The sequence below is a fragment of the Heteronotia binoei genome, chromosome 13 (genome assembly GCF_032191835.1).
Source record: "Heteronotia binoei isolate CCM8104 ecotype False Entrance Well chromosome 13, APGP_CSIRO_Hbin_v1, whole genome shotgun sequence".
Lineage (NCBI taxonomy): Eukaryota > Metazoa > Chordata > Lepidosauria > Squamata > Gekkonidae > Heteronotia > Heteronotia binoei.
Window position 1 is genome coordinate 69,103,399 of NC_083235.1, and position 18,529 is coordinate 69,121,927.

An 18,529-nucleotide genomic window follows, 5' to 3' on the forward strand; every position below is an offset into this window, starting at 1 on the left:
TAGTTCTAAAGACGGCCTTCATTCTGAAGCCTCTCAGCGTTAGGAAACAAAGCAGGGAATTCTGTAGAGAGGAAAGAATCAGGTACAGAGAATACTCAAGACTCCATTTCTGCCATTTTTAAAAAAGAAAATGAATAAACTTACTTTGATGAGTTCTACTGTCCTCTTTGTTTGTGCAATGGCGACTCCGAGTTCTTCCATCTGATTCTCAACATTACTCAGAATTTTTGGCCGCTGGGCCTTCCAAGTAAAGAAAACAAGAATCAAAACCTCTTATGTACATGAAAGAACATATTTCTAATATAATCCTCATAGTAGCAGAGAAATGTGTGCAGTTTATTTATCCAAATACTAAAATTAATGATTTTCTCTAAATATGCTAAACACCCATGGAGAGCCAGTTTGGTGTAGTGGTTAAGTGTGCGGACTCTTATCTGAGAGAACCGAGTTTGATTCCCCACTCCTCCACTTGCACCTGCTGGAATGGCCTTGGGTCAGCCATAGACCTGGCAGAAGTTGTCCTTGAAAGGGCAGCTGCTGTGAGAGCCCTCTCCAGCCCCACCCACCTCAAAGGGTGTCTGTTGTGGGGAAGGAAGGCAAAGAAGATTGTGAGCCGCTCTGAGACTCTTCGGAGTGGAGGGCGGGATATAAATCCAATATCTTCATCTACCTCACAGGGTGTCTGTTGAGGGGGAAGAAGGGAAAGGAGATTGTGAGCCGCTCTGAGACTCTTCGGAGTGGAGGGCGGGATATAAATCCAATATCTTCATCTACCTCACAGGGTGTCTGTTGAGGGGGAGGAAGGTAAAGGAGATTGTGAGCCGCTCTGAGACTCTTCGGAGTGGAGGGCGGGATATAAATCCAATATCTTCATCTACCTCACAGGGTGTCTGTTGTGGGGGAGGAAGGGAAAGGAGATTGTGAGCTGCTCGGAGACTCTTCGGAGTGGAGGGCGGGATATAAATCCAATATCATCTTCTTCATCATCTGGGGCATCTGGATTAAGAGTTCAGTGTCAGTAGCTGGGATTTTGCTTTGAACAGTGCCTCATCTTTCTCTCCTGTAATTCCCCTCACAGTATATTCTCCACCAATGGAGATGAGCTTTAAGTTCAATCTTTGTACTGAATAAAGACTGCGTGCGACAGCCATGTTTGTCTATTTTGAAAAAAATACACACAAATAATAGCTATTATGTTTTATTAAATCTCATAAATTAGCAAATGAGGTTAAATTATGGCCACTGCAATCCTATGCAGAGTTACATAAGTCTAAGTTTGTTAATTTTAATGGACTTAGACGGGAGTAACACTGCATAGGATTCTAATATAAATCAGATTAAATTGTGCTGGGTGCAAAATAGATTTTAAGACGAAGCAAAGGATACAGAGGCTAGAAAGCAAAAAGCCATACTTAAAAGTATTAAAAAGCCTACAACTGATCACATTTTCCCTACCAATAAAAGGAACATTTTGTAAGGCAGCCTTTAATGTATCCTGAAACCTCTTATCTAGCACAATCAAAACCAATTCAATCTAGAGCAACTTTTAAGATTTTGACCTTGGGATTTCCCCATCCTGTCCTGAAACATCTTTGTTTCTTCCTGGCCTAGACTTTTTTTGTGTGCGGTATTTTTAAACGCAGCAATAGAAACAAGGGGTGGGAAAGCTCAATACCAGAGTACAGAATTATACCCAGCCTGCTTATGGATAGCGAAACCGGATTTGCAGTGCAATAAAACCTTTCCTGATTGGAATGAATTTATTTCAATCGCTGAATTCGGTTTTCTTGTACTCAATCATTATCAAGCCTATACTTCCTTTGGCAAAAGCAGTGGCGGCCTTAAAAAACTGCACGGGAAGCTGTGTTCCAGCACTTGAATTGAATGAATACTCTCCCATATCTGGAAAGATATGAGAAGCCAGACTGTGTGCCTGTGAGGTTCCAGACTCTATGCAAACAATATGCTGGAAGGAGATAAAGACCAGGCTGAAAGGGCTGCGCTAAAAGGAACAATCATTGCTCTGTCACAGAAACAGCTCCAGCTCACATCGTATCAACACCCCCACCCTTATCATAAAGCAAGGAAATGAAGAGTGCCATGAAAAGTGCTTATCTGGGGAAGCCACAACAAGCTACTGAGATCTTTGAAGAGGTGGGGAGAAAGAAGAGGGTGAACGGTAGGTAGAAGAAGATGATGATATTGGCTTTATATCCCGCCCTCCACTCCGAAGAGTCTCAGAGCGGCTCACAATCTCCTTTCCCTTCCTCCCCCACAACAGACACCCTGTGAGGTGGGTGGGGCTGAGAGGGCTCTCACAGCAGCTGCCCTTTCAAGGACAGAGCCTCAGAGCAGCTGACAATCTCCTTTACCTTCCTCCCCCACAACAGACACCCTGTGAGGTGGGTGGGGCTGGAGAGGGCTCTCACAGCAGCTGCCCTTTCAAGGACAACCTCTGCCAGGGCTATGGCTGACCCAAGGCCATTCCAGCAGGTGCAAGTGGAGGAGCGGGGAATCAAACCCGGTTCTCCCAGATAAGAGTCCACGCACTTCACCACTACACCAAACTGGCTCTCCTTGATTGATTCCCCAGAATGCCAGATTCTGGTAATACGAATGCTCATTTCCTCAAAGTGGGGAATGCTTGTTCCTTATTTGTATGTGGTCTAATTTATGTAAACTTTTTTTTTTTGCCTTTAAGCCGCAGACAACTTCTGGTCACCCTGTAGTGTTTTCAAGGTAGGTGATATTCCAAGGTGATTTGCCGTCACCTGGCTCTGTTTCGTGACCCTGGTATTCCTTGCTGGTCTCCCATCCAAATACTGATCAGAGCTGACCCTGTTTAGCGATCTCGATGTTTTTAATGTGATTGTTTCAATAATATTGTACATTGCCCAAAATCCTGCTGTAGTGGGGAATGGGCAGTTCCTAAATTTAATATGACGACGACACCGGACAGGCCTGGGCTATCCTGGCCAGGCTATATAAACTTACAAAACATGTCTGTTGTCTAACTTTGCAGAGCAAAAATACAACATCTGGTTAGTAAGGAAGAAACTGCCCTGTGAATTTGATACTGGCTAGAGAGCAGTTCTATTTGTTCTGTAGAAGGCCCTTGGGTATTACCTCTCCGTGGAGTTGCGGCATTCTTTGTGCGCCATTCTGATTTATGTGCGCGTATATGGGCATGTTTGTGCATACATATAGCAGAACAGTCTTTCAGGCATGCATTTTTCCAAAAAAGCAAATTAGTTTAGGCCTTCCGAATGTGGCAATCCCTACTACGGAGCCAACAGCAATCTATCTTTACTACACAGGAAGGCTTGTCTCTTCCGTTCCACCAGGAGTGATAGCTACAGACTACACCGGCACTGCAGCAGTACTGGGGACGATTTATAGCTGCTTAGCAGAAGGGAACTACTTACAAGTTTAGGATACAGGACTGCCTTGTACAAGAGGCAGGGCGTTTGTCCATCCTGCCAAGTATTCTGGCCAAGCTGTTCCCATCCTGCTACCTAAGACCTTTAAACTGAGATGCCAGGGATTGAACCAAAGCACAATTCTACTTCTGAGTACTGGGACCATCTATAAAGCACCTAACATTTATAAACGTATTTTAAAAGAAAAGAAACCCATCGTTTTTACCACACAATTCAGCCCTTGTCATAACTTTGCTGCTCATTAAATTTATGGCACATTTTACAGATGGTTCCCTCCCCTACATTTCCATAGTTGACTGCCTCTACTGTTCTATGGAATCCTGTTTCCACTGTGAAAACCAATGCTGGCCAGTCGGTCTAGTGCTGCCAACTTTTAAACGGGTCCCTCTAAGCTATTGCTTTAACTTCAGTTTGATCTGCAGCAATCACCAGGTGATGATATTTAATTCCAAGCCATAAAAACCTTCAATTCCTCATATTAAACCTCTATTAAAGGGACAAGACATTTTTTTTTCTGGCCAGTTGGCTATCCTAGTGGCTATGATGGCTTCCATCCCCCATATGGCCAGGGCCGGATCTGGGGGGGGGGGCGGGCAGAGGGGGGTGCTTGCCCCAGGTGTCACCAAAGGGGGGGCACCAAATTGTGTATGGAGTCCATTCTATTCTATGGGCCCATAAGGTAGAATGGGCCCATAAGGGGGCGCCATTTTTTAATTTTGCCCTCCCCCCCTCAAAAAACACGTAGATCCGGTCCTAAATATGGCTGACATTTCAAGTTGAGGATACTGAACATCAAGTACTTCCTCCAATTATAACGAACTTAAACAGATCAAAGCAACTTAATGCTTTTTTCCAAGCACTATTTTCGGGTAGGATCATGGTTAAACAACATTTTAATACCAGCTTGTGCTCCATTTTCTGAACAATTAGTGCACTCCACTTCATTTACTGTAAGATTGCCTATAAGCATGATGTCAACACAGAAACGGACTGTGCGTATATCCTGAGCCTCTCAGTATGCCTCGTAATTAAATAAACAAAGGCATTCACCTCAAACTTCATGGGCAGTGCTTGGATCTTTTGAGGATGTTGTTTCTGCAGCCCATTTGTGACACTTCTCTTTTCCTACCCTTAAATGCTCCATTAAAAAAAAAACCCAACCCAAACCTTTAAATCAAGTGTTTTTTAAATGACTGTACTTCACAGCTACAAGACTTTTCAAATGTAACACTCTACAAAACAACACAGCAAATGTACCTTTGGGACATGGCGCTTCCCAATAAACTGTGCTGTAGGATAAATTCTATCAAAACTGCCAGCTCAATTAAAATGAGCGGGTGCAAATTTGGGAGATGAGTCATCGCTGTATGGGAAGGGGAGTGTTGGGGGGGGGGGAAATCTGTCGTCAGTGGAACACAAAAGACTAACGGACCAAGGAGTGGAATCTGGGAAAGCTGCCAAGTGAAGTGAAGGAGCCAATTTCAGCCACGGTGGGAAAGAGCTGCGGGGGTGAGGGGAGTAAACCAAAGCTGTCAAATCAGGAAACTGGTTTGGCTCAGTTAACGCCAGAAGGAGCATAATCACCCCTCTCTCTCAACTTTTATGTTTGCCTTGTCCCAAATCAAAATTCACCGGATTGCTTGCATGGGTGTCATCTGGCAGCCCAGACAGAATCCACCAAAATGAAGATCAGCTAAATGCTTGTTGAAGTTGTAGACATCTTGTGGATGGATTTTGCAACATGATATTCTCACCTCACCTGGCACAGCAGTATTCTTGAGGTCGGCTAAAATCAAGCGTCACTACAAGAACATGCACATAAAATGCCCCTACCCCTCCCCCCCCCCGCAACATCCTGGTGCTATATTCCTGCCTTCTGCATGAAGACAAAAGTAACTCAAATACGGTAAACCTTTATCAATACTTCAGAAAGTATAGTATGTTGTGATTGCCACAGGAACTATTAATCATTGAAAAAATTAGCACCTCCGCCACCTACCTGCCAATGCCTTTTGGATTGCCATTGTTTAAACTTCATCCATATCCTGGCACAATCTCTCCCAACACCCTGCTCTTTGACTCCAGCAGCTCTCACCTATGTTGGCTGTCACTTAACCCTGACTCAGGCAAATCCCAGACCAAGCCACCGGGTGCAGAAAGCAGACAGGACTTTTCCCCCTTCTCCCATCATGCTAGAATTTGGGGGCACTCAAAGTTCACGGGCAATGTATTTCGGATGGATAAAAGAAAGCACTTATTTACTCACTGAGTAATTAAGTGTGGAATTTATTGCTAGTTGACATAGTGATGGCCGTGATATTAGATGGACTGAAAAAGGGGATTAGATGGATTTATGGAATAGAAATCCTACTGTCTACTAGTCATGGCAAATAAAAGGAATTTCTGTATTCAGAGGCAACAAAACGTCTGAATACCAATGGCATGAAGCAACATCAGGCGATGGCCTTAGCTTCTGTGCCTTGTGTGATGACCTCCAGGGCAAGTGGTTGGCCACTCTGTGAAATAAGATGCTGGACTAGATGGACCACTGGTCTGGTCCAGCAGGGTTCTTCTTGTGGTGGCTTTATTGCAAAGGCCAGCTCCAAATCAAATGTAACAATGACTGTGCCATTCTTATAAAGATAGCAAAAAACAGTTCCTTAACTTCAACAATGATGCAAGCAATAAAATCTTACCATGCAGGACAACTCCACACCAAGATATAGTCACATACAAGGTTATGACTGATGAAAACAGGGTTTTGGAGTTGTTTTTTTTTTGCAGGAACGCACAGGAATGCAGTTCCGGCTGGCATGGTGTCAGGGGGTGTGGTCTAATATGTAAATGAGTCCCTGCTGGGCTTTTCCTACCAAAAATCACTGCACAAAATAATGGTGATGTCAGGTGGTGTGGCCTGATAAGCAAATGAGTTCATGCTGGGCTTTTTCTACAAAAAAAAAGCCCTGGATGAAAATATAAACCACAGCCTATGACGTGACCTTGCTGCTACTGCTTTGCACACTCCGCCCCCATCCCACATAATTAGTAGTTTGGTTTGCATATACATCATTTATCAACGTCATTCAATGACTCCTCTGAAAATGGGGTAGATCCAGCAGCAGACTGACTTAGTGGGGGGGGGGGGAAGCAATGTTCCCTCTAAGCTGGGGTAGTGTGAGCTAGCTCACACATTTTTGTCGTAGCTCAGAAAAAATGGCCCCAGAGCACAATAATTTATGCAATAGCTCACAATTTTAATGCCAGCAGCTCACAAAGTAGAATTTTTGCTCACAAGACTCCACAGCTTAGACGGAACATTGGGGGGGGGGAGTTATTTTTTTTAATCTAACCTTTCCATAAAGCTCAAGATGGTTTATAATAATAACTTGCATGGAATCTGAGCTTCTAACACTGGGCAAATCTCCCCACAGAAGTTAGTTGCTGTATTTTTACAGTACCCAAATGTTTGCCAGGGCTAGGGGATACAATGATAACTCCAGATGGGTAGCAGTTGTAGTGTCTAGTAATTTTTTTTCCTAGGGAAAAAGAGGCTGTGGGTGGAGCACAGTTTTTATGGAACACTGTCTCCTTACGATAGTGCAGCGGTAGTCCTAAGCCAGCATCAGTTGTGCCAGCTGCTCGCGCCAGTACAGTCAGCGCAGTATCGGCACAGTAACTTGCTTAACCACAGAACGTAGTGAGCCACTGGGGGGGGGGGGGGAGGGAACGGCAACTGATGTATCCCACAGTAAATTCTCAAACCCTCCCTTGCTGTGCCCTTTGTCCACACAACCTGCTTCAATCCCAATCAACAGCCTCTCATCCTTATGCTTTGACAACTAAAAGCAATTCAATGGCATTCACAGTCCAGTCATGCAGGGATAGTTGGGCAACCAGGATTTGCTCCGATACATCAGCTCTCTTTGTAACCCTATCATGGATCTGGTGTTCCTTATTTCGGAAGCCCAGTCCTGCAACCACCCCCAAATTCCTAACTTAAATGAAGACCTAACGACATTATTGCAACACGCGTGTGATTGGACTGCATCCCTCCACACACAAAATGTGTTCTCAGCTCTCTCTCCAGTGTTACAGATTCTTTAGCAACAGGATTCCTCAAAGATAATAATAATAATAATAATAATAATAATATTTTATTTTTATATCCCGCCCTCCCCGCCAGGCGGGCTCAGGGCGGCTAACAGGCACGGGAGTCCCATGATTCTTATTGGACAGTATAACAGACATGGGAGTCCCATGATTCATAAAACATAATAATTTGACATTAATTACAAATAGTTATTTAAAATACATAAAAACAAATAAAATATAATAAGATATATTAAGGTAGGTGCTAGAATGATGTAATCCAGATGTATTTAGGATGGCTAAATATCTGTTCATTCGTTGATCCGGTTCTATATCAATTCAATTACCACATGTTGTCTCAAATGCCAACTGAAAGAGAAATGTTTTGCAAGCCCTGCGGAATTGGTTCAGGTCCCGCAGGGCTCGCACCATCTCTGGTAGATCGTTCCACCAACGAGGGGCTATCACCGAGAAGGCCTGCTCCCTAGTGGCCTTCAACCTAACTTCTCTTGGCCCAGGGATTGTTAGTAAGTTCTGGGAACCAGATCTCAGTGCTCTCCGGGGTACATACGGGGAGAGGCGGTCCTTTAGGTAGGCAGGTCCTCGGCCATATAGGACTTTAAAGGTGATAACCAGCACCTTATATCGGACACGGTAGACAACCGGCAGCCAGTGCAAATTACGCAGCCCAGGCCGTGCAGGCTCCCACCGTGGTAGTCCCTCCAACAGCCTGGCCGCCGCGTTCTGGACTACCTGAAGCCTCCGTGTCCGGTACAAGGGCAGCCCCATGTAGAGGGCATTGCAGTAGTCTAACCTCGAAGTGACCGTTGCGTGGATCACAGTTGCTAGGTCGGCGCGCTCCAGGAAGGGAGCCAACTGCCTCGCCCTCTTAAGATGAAAGAAGGCGGATCTAGCAGTGGCAGCTACTTGGGCCTCCATTGATAGGGAGGACTCCAGTAGCACTCCCAGGCTCTTGACTTTGCGCACCGGTACCAGTGGCGCCCCGTCGAAGGCCGGTAGAATAGTCTCCCCTCCTGGCTCGCCGCGGCCCATGCAAAGGACCTCAGTCTTCGCCGGATTCAACTTCAGCCCGCTCAGCCTGAGCCAGTCAGCCACGGCTCGTAGTGCCCGGTCCAGGTTTGCTGGGACATCACCAGTCCGGTCGTCCATCAATAGATAGAGCTGGGTGTCATCTGCATATTGATGGCAACCCAGCCCATTCCTCCGTGCAATCTGGGCAAGGGGACGCATAAAGATGTTAAACAGCATCGGGGAGAGAACTGCTCCCTGAGGCACTCCACAATGAAGTGGGTATCTCTGAGACAGCTCCCCCCCAATTGCCACCCTTTGTCCCCGACCTTCAAGAAAGGAGGAGAGCCACTGTAAGGCTAGCCCCCGAATTCCTGCGTCGGCGAGGCGACGGGTCAGCAGCCGGTGGTCGACCATATCGAACGCCGCCGATAGGTCTAACAGCAGCAATACTGCCGAGCCGCCTCGATCCAGTTGCCGTCGGAGGTCATCCATGAGGGCGACCAGGACTGTTTCTGTCCCATGGCCCGGGCGGAAGCCGGACTGGCATGGGTCTAGGACGGAAGCGTCCTCCAGGAATTCCTGCAACTGCGCTGCCACGGCCCTCTCAATAATCTTGCCCAAAAAAGGCAGATTTGAGACCGGCCGGTAGTGTGCCAATTCGGCCGGGTCTGATGACGGTTTTTTCAAGAGAGGGCGGACCAATGCCTCTTTCAGAGGTGTTGGAAAGGCACCTTCTGAAAGGGATCGATTTATAATATCCCGTATAGGATATCTTAGTTCCTCCTGGCAGGCCTTAATTAGCCAGGAGGGGCAAGGGTCCAGATCGCAAGTCGTGGAACGTGCAGTGGCAAGAATTCTGTCGACTTCGTCCAAGCTGAGCGGGTCGAAGCAATCCAGAGTTGAATCAGAAGACACGCATTGGGCTTCGAGTCCACTTACTGCCTCCAAATTGGCGGGGCAGTCCTGGCGGAGCGATTGGACCTTATCCGCAAAGAATTTCGCAAAAGCCTCACAGCCAATTTCCAATTCCTTAGCTTTAGAATTGCCTTGAGGCAATGTAGTCAAATTCCGAATTATTCTAAATAATTGGGCTGGGCGCGAATTTGCAGATGCAATCCTAGCTGCAAAGTATGTTTTCTTTGCAGCCTTGATTGCCATCTCATAGGATTTCATAAACTTCCTATAAGATGTTCTAGTCGCCTCGTCACGAGTGCGTCGCCATTGCCTCTCTAGCCGTCTAAGGCCTTGTTTCAGCTGGCGTAATTCCGGGGTGTACCACGGAGCCAGCTTAATCCGAGGTCGCAGAGGGCGCAGATGATTGTGCCAGTAGCCTTGTGCTCTGGCCACTTCAGCCACCGCACAAAGACTGCAGCATGCTCATGCTGCATCAATCCTGATTTCTGATCCTATTTCCCAGGATGCCCTCTAATTTCGCTCTCAGCTGGAACTGCTAAATACATGAAACTGCTTTATACTGTAAGACTGAGGTCCATCTCAGTAGTGTCTACTCTCTGATCAGCAATGATGATGCTTCAGTGCCTTAAAAAGGTAAAAAGAGTCCTCTGTGCAAGCACTGGGTTCTTACCGACCTATGGGGTGATGTCACATTAGGACATTTTCTTGGCTGACTTTTATGGGGTGGTTTGCCATTGCCTTCCCCAGTCATCTACTATGCTTTACCCCCAGCAAGCTGGTTATTCATTTTAGGATGGAAGGCTGAGTCAACTTTGAGCCGGCTACCTGAACCCAACTTCCACCAGGATCGAATTCAGATCGTGAACAGAGCTTGGACTACAGCACTGCAGCTTTACCACTCTGCGCCACGGGGCCTTAAGCCGGGATACTTTCCAGCTGTGTTCCATTTGAACCTTTTTACCGGAGATACCAGTAATAAAAGCTGGAACCTTCTGCATACAAAGCAGCTGCTCTAAAGTCCCTCCCTATTTTGTTTACATTTGTGCCTTCCTTCCCTATTAACATGAGAGCTCTGGAATTCCCCCAATCACTGCACTGTCTGTTCTTGTTGCTCTTACAAACTGGCCGTAAGACTAGGGCCAATCTGCTACAGTTCTTAATAGGCGGCGTCTAGACTTCTTGAGCCAAATTTCAGACCATCAGTCATACATCATGCTGCCAGGAATAAATTTCCCAAGCACATGGGGCCCCAATTCAGATTGTGACCTTCCCCACTGTGCCATTTTTCCTATTTCAAATGAGCCCAGAAGGGCACTGTTTATTTACCCTGTTGGCCTAGGTCTTCTTGTCCACTCCCGTTTCTAGTTACAGAGATACAAATTCTCCTGGCCCTACCTTCCTTAGCTCTCCTTTTTTCTGGGCTGCTCTTCATTTTATATCAGACATTTAAATCCCCCAGAACTAGCTCTGCCAAACTCCATAATCCCGCTCTTTTGACAGAATTTACCCCCCCAAAAAATTTAAGGACCCTCCTGTTTGACTTTCTCTTGTCCACATCTCTCTCTCTCGGCTTGACTTCGCGAAAGAAGATTTAAGAAGGGTGCAGTAGTCCACGTCTGCTGCAGGCTCGCTGGTGGCTGACATTGTCCACATAATGCTATCTAGAAAGCCACGCACCTTAACCTGTGCTTAACAGGGCTGCTTCCAGTCCCAAGGCTCTGCCACAGAATCTTCACATGGCAAGCATGGGAAGATTGCCTTTTCCCACACCACCCACTACAACCAGCACAAAGCTATGCGGTATCTAGAAGAAAGGCTTTTAGGGCAAGTGTATGATTTCTAGCAGCGCAAGCAGTGCCCCCCAGCCCCTTTTCGAAATCTAAATAAACTGTTCTGAGCCTTTCCTTCACCGAAGAAGAAGGAGAAAGAAGGAGGAGAAGAAGAAGATATTGGATTTATATCCCGCCCTCCACTCCGAAGAGTCTCAGAGCGGCTCACAATCTCCTTTACCTTCCTCCCCCACAACAGACGCCCTGTGAGGTGGGCGGGGCTGAGAGGACTCTCACAGCAGCTACCCTTTCAAGGACAGAGACTCAGAGCGGCTCACAATCTCCTTTCCCTTCCTCCCTCACAACAGACACCCTGTGAGGTGGGTGGGGCTGGAGAGGGCTCTCCCAGAAGCTGCCCTTTCAAGGACAGAGTCTCAGAGCAGCCTACAATCTCCTTTCCCTTCCTCCCCCACAACAGTCACCCTGTGAGGTGGGTGGGGCTGAGAGGGCTCTCACAGCAGCTGCCCTTTCAAGGACAACCCCTGCCAGAGCTCTGGCTGACCCAAGGCCATTCCAGCAGGTGCAAGTGGAGGAGCGGGGAATCAAACCCGGGTCTCCCAGATAAGAGTCCCCGCACTTCACCACTACACCAAACTGGCTCTCCTAGTATTTCTAAACTCTAGCAGAAAGGTCTCTACGCTATACCCCAAAGTTTCAGACGCCTCAAATACTCAATTTTTTTTTTAAAGTACACTCTGGGAATGCACAAAACCAGCGCTGGGTCACCGCAACCTCTTCCCACCGTCTAAGAATCCTCCTGCAACCGAGGGCACTGTCTGCCGTCTTTCCAGCATCCCACATTCAAGGCGTTTTGCCACTCCCCCGCAGCCAGAAATTTCCGGACGCTTCCCCCCAGCCCCCCAACCCATCTCCAGCAACTCGCCCAGCAACCACCGGGACCGCCAGATCGCTCCGTCCAACCGACGATCAAGTTTGCAGGGGGCGCGGGGTCGGCGCGCGGCTGCACGAAGAAGCCCTTTTGGCGCCCGCCAGGCCCACCTGCACGTGCTCGCGCTCCACCTCGACGGCCACCACCTCGTGGCCGCGGTGCTCCTGGGCCCCGCACAGGCGGCAGACGCAGCTCCGATCCGTCCGGCAGAAGCTCTCCAAGGGCTTGAGGTGCAGCTTGCAGAGGCTCTCCTCGATGCGGCGCAAGGGCGGCACCAGCCGGTGGCCCCGGAACGCGGGGCTCTTGAGATGCGGCTGCAGGTGGGGCGCGCAGAAGGACGCCAGGCACACGAGGCACGACTGCGCCGCCGCCGCGCGCTCCTCTCCCGTGCAGAAGTCGCACAGCACCGCCGAGGGTTCAGCCGCCGGGCCCTCCGCCGGAGCCGCCTCCTCGGGGCGCATGGCCGCCGGCTGGCGCAGCTGCAGCAGCTCGGCCAGGGTGTGGTTCTTGCGCAGCTGCAGGTCGGCCGGGAAGGGCTCCTGGCACAGCGGGCACCTGGCGCCGCTCTGGCCCCCCGACGCCGGGCGGTGTCGGTGCGCGCCGATGCAGCCCAGGCAGAAGTTGTGGCCGCACGGGATGGTCACCGGCTCCCGCAGCGCGTCCAGGCAGATGGGGCAGCTGAAGGGCCCTTCCGCGGGGCTGGCGGGCCACGAGCCCGCGGCCATGCTGCTCCACAGAGCCCGGCCCGAAGTCAGGGCGCGCCGGCTCCGCCCAGCGGGAACTCCCGACGGCCAGACGCAGCTCTGTGGCCGGCCTGGGGGCGAGGCGGGAAGGGAAGGGCCGGCCTTCCAGGGAAGGGAGCGGGCCGCGCCCAGCGGGAAACGGGGCCTCCATTCATTCCAGCGCCTCCGCTTACAGGTCGGCTCCTCGAGCCCACCCCCCCAAGGCGAAGGGGACGTGGCGAAGGCCTGCTCTTGGCCCTCGCGCGGGGCCTTGCCCGCCCTGCGGAAGCCGCTGGGACTCTTGGCAGGCGGCTCTAAAGGACCAGACATCCCCCCCCCCCCCCATAGTAGGCGACGGGATTGGTGCCGGCGCTGCTGCGCTGGTCGGCAGGGCTGCTGGGCTTAGGCAGGTTCTGGATGCACGTCGGTCGGTTCGGGCTTCGTCCGTAGTTGCTGACAGTCTCCTGTCCTAGCTCTGGCTTTGAGAAAGATGCTGCGCTTGGAGACGGCGCAACGACGCCGGCCAGCTGAAGGAAGGGTGGAAGAACTGAGGGGGAGGAAGATGATGATACTGGATTTCTATCCCGCCCTCCGTTCGGAAGAGTCTCACAGCGGCTCACAATCTCCTTTCCCTTCCTCCCCCACAACAGACACCCTGTGAGGTAGATGAAGATATTGGATTTCTATCCCGCCCTCCACTCCAAAGAGTCTCAGAGCGGCTCACAATCTCCTTTCCCTTCCTCCCCCACAACAGACACCCTGTGAGGTAGATGAAGATATTGCATTTATATCCCGCCCTCCACTCCGAAGAGTCTCAGAGCGGCTCACAATCTCCTTTCCCTTCCTCCCCCACAACAGACACCCTGTGAGGTAGATGAAGATATTGGATTTATATCCCGCCCTCCACTCCGAAGAGTCTCAGAGCGGCTCACAATCTCCTTTTTCTTCCTCCCCACAACAGACACCCTGTGAGGTAGAGGAAGATATTGGATTTATATCCCGCCCTCCACTCCGAAGAGTCTCAGAGCGGCTCACAATCTCCTTTCCCTTCCTCCCCACAACAGACACCCTGTGAGGTAGAGGAAGATATTGGATTTATATCCCGCCCTCCACTCCAAAGAGTCTCAGAGCGGCTCACAATCTCCTTTACCTTCCTCCCCCACAACAGACACCCTGTGAGGTAGAGGAAGATATTGGATTTATATCCCGCCCTCCACTCCGAAGAGTCTCAGAGCGGCTCACAATCTCCTTTACCTTCCTCCCCCACAACAGACACCCTGTGAGATACATGAAGATATTGGATTTATATCCTACCTTCCACTCCGAAGAGTCTCAGAGCGGCTCACAATCTCCTTTCCCTTCCTCCCCCACAACAGACACCCTGTGAGGTGGGTGGGGCTGAGAGGGCTCTCACAGCAGCTGCCCTTTCAAGGACAGCCTCAGAGTGGCCTACAATCTCCTTTCCCTTCCTCCCCCACAACAGACACCCTGTGAGGTGGGTGTGGCTGAGAGGGCTCTCACAGCAGCTGCCCTTTCAAGGACAGAGCCTCAGAGCGACTCACAATCTCCTTTCCCTTCCTCCCCCACAACAGACACCCTGTGAGGTGGGTGGGGCTGAGAGGGCTCTCACAGCAGCTGCCCATTCAAGGACAGAGGCTCCGAGCGACTCACAATCTCCTTTCCCTTCCTCCCCCACAACAGACACGCTGTGAGGTGGGTGGGGCTGAGAGGGTTCTCACAGCAGCTGCCCATTCAAGGACAGTGGCTCAGAGCGACTCACAATCTCCTTTCCCTTCCTCCCCCACAACAGACACCCTGTGAGGTGGGTGGGGCTGAGAGGGCTCTCACAGTAGCTGCCCTTTCAAGGACAGAGCCTCAGAGCGGCCTACAATCTCCTTTCCCTTCCTCCCCCACAACAGACACCCTGCGAGGTGGGTGTGGCTGAGAGGGCTCTCACAGCAGCTGCCCTTTCAAGGACAGAGGCTCAGAGCGACTCACAATCTCCCTTCCCTTCCTCCCCCACAACAGACACCCTGTGAGGTGGGTGGGGCTGAGAGGGCTCTCACAGCAGCTGCCCTTTCAAGGACAGAGCCTCAGAGCGACTCACAATCTCCTTTCCCTTCCTCCCCCACAACAGACACCCTGTGAGGTGGGTGGGGCTGAGAGGGCTCTCACAGCAGCTGCCCATTCAAGGACAGAGGCTCCGAGCGACTCACAATCTCCTTTCCCTTCCTCCCCCACAACAGACACGCTGTGAGGTGGGTGGGGCTGAGAGGGTTCTCACAGCAGCTGCCCATTCAAGGACAGTGGCTCAGAGCGACTCACAATCTCCTTTCCCTTCCTCCCCCACAACAGACACCCTGTGAGGTGGGTGGGGCTGAGAGGGCTCTCACAGTAGCTGCCCTTTCAAGGACAGAGCCTCAGAGCGGCCTACAATCTCCTTTCCCTTCCTCCCCCACAACAGACACCCTGCGAGGTGGGTAGGGCTGGAGAGGGCTCTCACAGCAGCTGCCCTTTCAAGGACAGAGCCTCAGAGCAGCTGACAATCTCCTGTATCTCCCTCCCCCACAACAGACACCCTGTGAGGTGGGTGGGGCTGAGAGGGCTCTCCCAGCAGCTGCCCTTTCAAGGACAACCTCTGCCAGAGCTATGGCTGACCCAAGGCCATGCCAGCAGGTGCAAGTGGAGGAGGGGGGAATCAAACCCAGTTCTCCCAGATAAGAGTCCGCACACTTAACCACTACAAGAGGAATTTCATGAGGGTACAGCAGTATCAACAGCCATCATGACCAAGGAGGACCTTCAAAGTAGAGTCTTGACCTAGTTCATCAGAGCTCATGTTAAACCTAAAGCAGAGATTACCAGCTGGTAAAGCTGTGAGCTGGTATGGAGAAGTGACCTGCTCCTTTAATAGAAACTTATGTGGGGGAAATGGGCAGCTGAAAGCTTTTCATGGCATGGAAGTAACCCCCCCAATTCCAAAAACCTTTATTGGCATAGCAACACCCCATTAAACCTCTGCTTGAAAGGGCAGGAGATTTTTCTTCAGGCTAGTTAGTAACCTTCACTGGCAGCCTAGATGTAGAGCCAAAACTTTTATCCACTCTCTGGTAATGCAACCAAATTTTAATTTGTGGTATGGTAAAAACATTTGGGCACAATTTTTGTTAATAATGAGCTGGAGGGCTTCTAGTGTCCTGGCCTCTTGATGGTGCCTGAGTTTTTGTGACACAGAGTGTTGGACTGCATGGGCCATTGGCCTGATCCAACATGGCTTCTCTTATGTGACACAGAATGTTGGACTGGATGGGCCATTGGCCTGATCCAGCATGGCTTCTCTTATGTTCTTCTGTGACACAGAGTGTTGGACTGGATGGGCCATTGGCCTGATCCAACATGGCTTCTCTTATGTTCTTATGTGACACAGAGTGTTGGACTGGAGGGGCCACTGGCCTGATCCAACATGGCTTCTCTTATGTTCTTATGTGACACAGAGTGTTGGACTGGATGGGCCGTTGGCCTGATCCAACATGGCTTCTCTTATGTTCTTATGTGACAGAGTGTTGGACTGGAGGGGCCATTGGCCTGATCCAACATGGCTTCTCTTATGTTCTTATGTGACAGAGTGTTGGACTGCATGGGCCATTGGCCTGATCCAACATGGCTTCTCTTATGTGACACAGAATGTTGGACTGGATGGGCCATTGGCCTGATCCAACATGGCTTCTCTTATGTTCTTATGTGACACAGAGTGTTGGACTGGATGGGCCACTGGCCTGATCCAACAGGGCTTCTCTTATGTTCTTCTGTGACACAAGAGTGTTGGAATGGATGGGCCATTGGCCTGATCCAACATGGCTTCACTTATGTTCTTATGTTAACACAGAGTGTTGGATGGGCCATTGGCCTGATCCAGCATGGCTTCTCTTATGTTCTTCTGTGACACAGAGTGTTGGACTGCATGGGCCACTGGCCTGATCCAACAGGGCTTCTCTTATGTTCTTATGTGACACAGAGTGTTGGACTGGATGGGCCATTGGCCTGATCCAACATGGCTTCTTTTATGTTCTTAAATTTCTTATTTTTGTTACAAGAGATATGACATACTGACATCACAGAGCTCTTGTTACTCGTGCACCTACTATGTAAAGATACATACTGTATTTTTCGGACCATTAGATGCACCGGACCATAAGACGCACCTTCGTCTACGTGCGAAAATGGCCATCTTCGGTGATGTGGGCGCCATTGCAGCCTTCGGGCCGCCTCGGCCGGGGGCCGCACAGCCGGAGCCAGGCATGCAGGCGTGGGGGAAGCACGCCGACACCTGCGAAGTGCTGGATTTGCAGTGGGGGCGGAGGGAGCAATCTCGCCGCTTGTCTCCCAGCCAGAAACGCAGGCGCGGGGGAAGCACGCCGGCGCCTGTGAAGTGCTGGATTTGCGGTGGGGGTGGAGGGAGCGATCTCGCCGCTTGTCTCCCAGCCAGGCACGCAGGCACGGGGGAAGCACACCGGCCTGCGAAGTGCTGGGTTTGCAGTGGGGGCGGAGGGAGCGATCCTGGCGCTTGTCTCCCGGGAGCTGCAGGCCCCTTCCCCACCCCCGCCTCGTCTTTTTTTTTAGTATTCGCTCCATAAGACGCACGTACTTCCCCCCCACTCTTTTTTGGGGGGAAAGTGAGTCTTATGGTCCGAAAAATACAGTATTTCATTTGTATAGAGTGCTATCCTCAAGTGCCTGTGTTCCATAAGGATTCATGCAGGAATAACTTTGTTCAGTATAATACCCTTTCTGCCTCTGCTTGGCCCGTGGGAATACAGTAAGAATGAAGAATATGTGCTCACACACTGGAAGGCATTCTAGTACCCTGCCTTCCACCACTGTGTTGACAGAATGTGTCCACTGCATGTGTATCTTCCAGTGTTACTGAAAGTCTAAGCAGCTGCATTTCCCCACTCACCATTGACCAGACCTTCTATTAATCTCTGCTTCCATCAGAGGCCTCTACCATGACATGTAGAAGGTTTAGGTTGGGAAACATTGCAACAGCAGCATATCTGAGCAAGCTAGGCTGAGAGTCTTGCAGACATGTCAGGACAGTAGCAAGAGCTCAGGTGAGGTTTTACAGCTCCAATAAACCTCCTCCTACTTCAATCCAAATGTACTACCACCTTCTCACCAGCTAATCATGGAGCAGTGAGGCTCTGACTTGAGATACTTACCCAAAAGCTGAGGAACCAGGCTCTTACCCTGTAACCACACAGCCCTTCCCCCTTTTAGTTTTGTAAACTGGGGTAGGCAAAGGGGTATGCAAAATCCCCCCCAAAAACACTGACATAAGGAGGAAAGGCTTTGAAAGAATGAGCCAGTACATAAAAATATGTTTTTGATTAATAAACATGTATTTCATCCTGCTACTCCTTGTTGAGTCTGGGATGGGTAAGATGAGATAAAGAAGGCACTGTTAGTATTATGTAGCCTGCTGTGAAGCATGCTAGATCAAGAACTGTCAAAGTGACAGCTAATCACATGACAAGAGTCCCCGGACTACTCAACCTGGCTGATGCAAGAACTGGTAATATCTGGATCTGTCCAGAGGAGTCACCATGGGTCAGC

General features: G+C 50.0%; 1 protein-coding gene across 1 annotated transcript in view; it reads right to left on the reverse strand.

The window, feature by feature from the left end:
- TRIM47 (tripartite motif containing 47) overlaps positions 1 to 13,246 on the reverse strand; it is a 29,515-nt gene extending 16,269 nt beyond the window's left edge. Inside the window, exons 1-2 of the mRNA XM_060252105.1 lie at positions 12,305 to 13,246; positions 145 to 240 (exon numbers count right to left, since the gene is read on the reverse strand). Of these exons, the coding sequence (XP_060108088.1) occupies positions 145 to 240; positions 12,305 to 13,246 (1,038 nt within the window). The remainder of the gene's footprint in view (positions 1 to 144; positions 241 to 12,304) is intronic.
- Between the last annotated feature and the right edge of the window lie 5,283 nt (positions 13,247 to 18,529).